Source organism: Hippoglossus stenolepis, chromosome 23, assembly GCF_022539355.2.
Source record: "Hippoglossus stenolepis isolate QCI-W04-F060 chromosome 23, HSTE1.2, whole genome shotgun sequence".
Classification (NCBI taxonomy): Eukaryota; Metazoa; Chordata; class Actinopteri; order Pleuronectiformes; family Pleuronectidae; genus Hippoglossus; species Hippoglossus stenolepis.
This window is the reverse complement of record NC_061505.1, coordinates 15,147,888-15,152,875: the sequence shown is the minus strand read 5'-3', so window position 1 is coordinate 15,152,875 and position 4,988 is coordinate 15,147,888. Positions and strand designations below refer to the sequence as shown.

The window sequence follows — 4,988 nt, the reverse complement described above, 5'->3', positions numbered from 1 at the left end:
AACGGAATTACTATCAGGATTAAAAGATGAAAAGCAGAATATCACAAATTAATGAAACTTGAAAGGAAAGACATCTAAGAATATACATCATCTTCTCATGAACTATTTAAGTGAAACAGGACTTAAGGAAATAATTAAATTTTAGTTTAGTTTAGTTGTGTTTGCTGCCAATCTACTGCTCCACAATCCGGTCCGTAAAGTGGCCGTAATGCACCGATAAGTTGTTTGCCAACCACCATTTAACACCAGAAGAAGGAGAAGGTGGGCGGAGTCAAACGCTTGTTTCCTCTGAGTGTGCAATATTGGACTTTGATCTTTCATGGACACTATGCGACAGAGATGATTCGTGCACTTACACTCGTCCTCTTTGCGTTAGGACTCTTCCAGACAGGTAAGAAAAGTATAATATTATTAATTTAATGTATAAATACTTGATGAAACTGGCTGAATAGATCGATTGATTGACTGAAACGTGAATCCACCTGTCACCTGTCTCACTCCTACAAACTAATGGTTTATTTTCTTTGCCGCGGTGAGAAGTGATGTTCAATATGTGAGGAAATACCAAACGTAAAGTCTGTGGGTCAGAAAAGAGAAAGAGAGAGAGAAAGCAAACACCCGTTGACAGTTTGTTTCCACAGAAAGGTGAATTCATGAATAACAGTTTATTACACCGGGTCACACTGTTGCTGTTTGTGTGTCGCAGGTTCTCAGTTGTCTGGTGTTCACGTAGCCGAGGGTTTAATTCACCTTCACTGAGAAATCACAGTGAAATAAGATCTTGAATCAGGACGACATGTTGTTTCTTTTCCCGCACAAAAAAACAATCTTCCGTTTAGTGACCTTTCACAATAAAGGTCCCATGCAGACACACTGTTTATAATGACAGGAAACTGATTCACTGACCAACCTTTCACAATAAGGTGATTAGATAAAATAGCTCACATACACACTGGGTGATGTTCAGGGTTTATTTTGAAAATGGCCATAATTGTGTGTGAGAGATAGATAGAGATCAGGTTTTATTGCCAAACAGGTTTACACATACAAGGAATTTGCTGTGTTGTATTTGTGCAAGTTTAAATATAGAAAATATACAAATAGGAAACAACAATTGAGAAAGAAATACATCAAACTAAGTTAAATATAAAGCTCAGACTTCTGCGTTCAGACTCACATCCTTTGTTCCTGCACACACGTGCTCTGTTGAAACCAAACATCTGGATGTGCAACTGTCCTCTCCTGTAGGTCTAACATCTGTAATCCAGTCTGTGGAGACTGTGGAGGAGGCAGTGGGAGAAGATGCTCTCCTCAGCTGTCAGATCCTACAGTCTGAAAATGTGATGCATGTCACATGGCAGAAAGAGACGCTGGATGGGGTGACCAATCTGGCCACCTCCAACAATATCTTTGGCTCCAGTGTGATCTCAGACTTCAGAGGCAAAGTGGAGGTGAAAGATGGTGGACTGCACAACAGCTTCATAGTGATCAAGAATGTGACGGAGGAGGATGAAGGCTGCTACCTCTGCCTCTTCAACACCAACTCTGCTGGAGCGCACACTGGCAGAACCTGCCTCAGGCTCTATGGTAAGAACCTGACTGAATAAACCTGTTGAAACTCAACATTGGCTTTGTACTTTCTAGTATGAAATGGTAATACGACTGTGACTTTACATTACATGGGTTGAATCAAGTAAAGAACACTAATGTCATTTTACAGTGTGACACATTTCTTTTCACCCCAGAGCTGCGTGAACCCGTTCTACACGTGAGAGAATCAAAGTCAACTGACGAGTTCGTGGTTTCCTGCTCCGCCACAGGACGACCTGCTCCAACCGTAACTCTCAACGTCGCACAGCAAGACTTCTACTTCTCACAGAACAACACTGTGTTGATGAACACAGACGGTACATTCACTGTCAATGCCACAGCCGTGTTGGCAGGTTTCCATGACGCCGGCACACGGGTTGGATGTGCCGTGCAGGTGCTCTCCTGTCGTAAAGAGGCGTTTGTGGCGATTCCTGACTTGAAACCGACGCCTACCTATGGTGAGAAACACTTCTAAAGCCACACATTCAAAGACTGATCATTATTGAATGATTCTGATGTTTTTCTTTGTCCCAGGTTTGGATGAGGGATCTGGATCTGCTAGCAGATTCTTCAGTAAGTCAACTTTCACAAGTCTCTCATTTGACCTGCTGACCGGTCGTTGAGTGTAAGATATGAACAATTCCTCCATTTTGTCTCACAGTCGGGACGTGGATTGTGGGAGTGACCTGCCTTTGCACTGCTTCAGTCTTAGCTGTCCTGTTTACAAGAAAACTAAGGAGCAGGTACGTCTTTCAACCAGAATCTGTTATAACCGTAGACCATTAAGACGCTTTGGCTTCACTTTTGGATTGCCGTCATGTCGTCCATCTTTATATACGTCTATATCCTCTATGTTAGAGTCTATGAGCGTTAATATTCAGCTTTAACTGTTCTTAAATCCTTCAGTCCGTCACACAGAGACCTTGGGATGACTGAGGTTCCTCAAACTGCCGACGCTGATACGTGAGTCACTCTTCATATACTGGTCTTCAAACTTTATTTAAACCTGCCTAACCTTCACCAGTGTGGATGATTTGTTTGTGCAATAGAAGCTGAGTAATGAAATATTTTGTTTTTATTTTTAGGGTCCAAGTAGCTTTATTCACACCAGAGAAGAGATCGGTCAGAGAACGGACATCTTCTTCGAAATCGCTGCGGAGAAAAGAGACATACCGCCTGTCGTCTTCAATAGCCAGAAGACTTCAATTTGACTAGTAGGTGGACCTCAGGTCTCCACTGAAAGTCCAATGTACGGGGGTATCCGGCACTTCTATAGCAGTCTTCAGACATGTCCTGTGACGAATCTCCAGAGAATTGGCTCCAGACTTTCTCCACAGTTTTCCTTTCACACATGCACGATGCAGCGGAGGGTTTTCTATACAGACGTGTTCACAACAACAACAACAACAAATCCTCCGGATTCGAACCCAGACACCGTTCTATATGGACCCAGACCTATTATTAAGTTTTCATGGAGCATTTCTGTTTTAACCTGCGCAGCTTTTCCCCTCTTTACGGTAGTAAATCCTGGCAGCACACGGTAAAGTTTGCTTCTGTCACTGAACAAGAGAAAGTTGGAACAAAGAGAAAAGTTAAAGCTGTTAAGTTGTTAATATTTGTTGAGATTGTTCATATGTGAAATGTAGTTAAGAAAAACTAAGAAAAGGAGAAACTAAAAATATCTTGGGCACATCATCACTGAGATGATGGAAGATGATGCTGACATGTACAGGCAGAGACGAATGTTGTATGTCCAAGCAAACATGTTAGTCAGGAAATTCCACTACTGTTCTGATGATGTGAAAGTGAGCTTGTTTCGTGCTTACTGCACCCCCATGTATGCAGCCCCATTATGGGGCAGCTACAAAAAGGAGACCCTGCGCAAACTTCAGGTCGCATACAATGACTGTCTGAGGATACTGCTGAAAAAGCCCAGGTGTAGCAGTGCTAGTAAGCTCTTTTGTGACTCAGGGCTAAGCACTTTACAGGCTCTCTTGAGGAACCTGATGTTTAAGTTTATGTCTCGACTTGATGAATCACAAAACTGTATTATAATGATGCTCACAAGCCCCAGGTGCAGCTCGGTCAGATATCAATCATATCTGTGGAAACATTGGTATGGGTGCCTTTTAAGACTCTCATGAATAAGAGTATGTTTGTATGTGTTTATGTATCTGTTTTCTTTTTTCTTTATGGTGTATGTCTTGCTATTGGGTCTAGAGCCTGTAATAAAATTTATCAATATCAGCATTTGTGTTAATTATTGCTCACATAGCAACTGTGTGTGTGTGTGTGTGTGCAGTGCTCTCTATAAGAACCAAGGATCCTCACATGACACAACTAAACAACAGAAATCTCACTACAACAAACAACAGATCACTGGAGAAACAAAACAGTTTAGTCACACAGCTGCTCTCTATGAACAAACTATAACAAGTGTAACCCACTGACCCCCCCTCATCACAGTAAGTCTTTTTTTAAATAAACTTTATTCATTCATAAATTAGCCAAACAACACAAAGCACAGATGGACTTACATCACAAAGAAATAGAAATGAACTGATTCACAACACCAGGGGTGAGAAATAAAGTTTCACTTACAAACTGATACAGATAAAGTAAACAGAGAATATGTAATAAATGTAACTTTATATATGATACAGTGCATCCGGAAAGTATTCACAGCGCTTTACTTTTTCCACATTTTGTTATGTTACAGCCTTATTCCAAAATGGATTAAATTAATTTTTTTCCTCAAAATTCTACACACAATAACCCATACTGATAACGTCCAAGGAATTGTCTGTAGACCTCCGAGACAGGATCATATCGAGGCACAGATCTGGGGAAGGGTACAGAAAAATCTCTGCGGCACTGAAGGTCCCAATGAGCACAGTGGCCTCCATCATCCGTAAATGGAAGAAGTTTGGAACCACCAGGACTCTTCCTAGAGCTGGCCGCCTGGCCAAACTGAGCGATCGGGGGAGAAGGGCCTTAGTCAGGGAGGTGACCAAGAACCCGAAGAAGTCACTCTGACAGAGCTCCAGCGTTGCACTGTGAAGAGAGGAGAACCTTCCAGAAGGACAACCATCTCTGCAGCACTCCACCAATCAGGCCTGTATGGTAGAGTGGCCAGACGGAAGCCACTCCTCAGTAAAAGGCACATGACAGCCCGCCTGGAGTTTGCCAAAAGGCACCTGAAGGACTCTCAGACCATGAGAAACTAAATTCTCTGGTCTGATGAAACAAAGATTGAACTCTGGACCTCAGACTGGGGCGACGGTTCATCTTCCAACAGGACAACGACCCTAAGCACACAGCCAAGATAACAAAGGAGTGGCTTCGGGACAACTCTGTGAATGTCCTTGAGTGGCCCAGCCAGAGCCCAGACTTGAACC

At 42.5% G+C, this 4,988-nt stretch overlaps 1 protein-coding gene across 1 annotated transcript; it reads left to right on the top strand.

Annotated features, from left to right (window-relative positions):
- The first annotated feature begins 334 nt into the window (after positions 1 to 334).
- Positions 335 to 4,626, top strand: LOC118102217 (OX-2 membrane glycoprotein-like). The gene is made up of 8 exons (XM_047338999.1): positions 335 to 391; positions 1,249 to 1,587; positions 1,746 to 2,048; positions 2,125 to 2,163; positions 2,252 to 2,333; positions 2,497 to 2,553; positions 3,452 to 3,540; positions 4,400 to 4,626. The coding sequence occupies exons 1-8, from the start codon at positions 340 to 342 to the stop codon at positions 4,624 to 4,626; spliced, it is 1,188 nt and encodes a 395-aa protein (XP_047194955.1). The 5' UTR covers positions 335 to 339.
- The last annotated feature ends 362 nt before the right edge of the window (positions 4,627 to 4,988 follow it).

Bases quoted from the DNA above. Each gene is read 5' to 3' on its own strand.
- LOC118102217 (XM_047338999.1), top strand. From the start codon at position 340: ATGATTCGTGCACTTACACTCGTCCTCTTTGCGTTAGGACTCTTCCAG. The intron at 2,049-2,124 runs GTGAGAAACACT...TCTTTGTCCCAG, and splicing joins GAAACCGACGCCTACCTATG to GTTTGGATGAGGGATCTGGA. The intron at 3,541-4,399 runs GTAAGCTCTTTT...AATTGTCTGTAG, and splicing joins GCCCAGGTGTAGCAGTGCTA to ACCTCCGAGACAGGATCATA.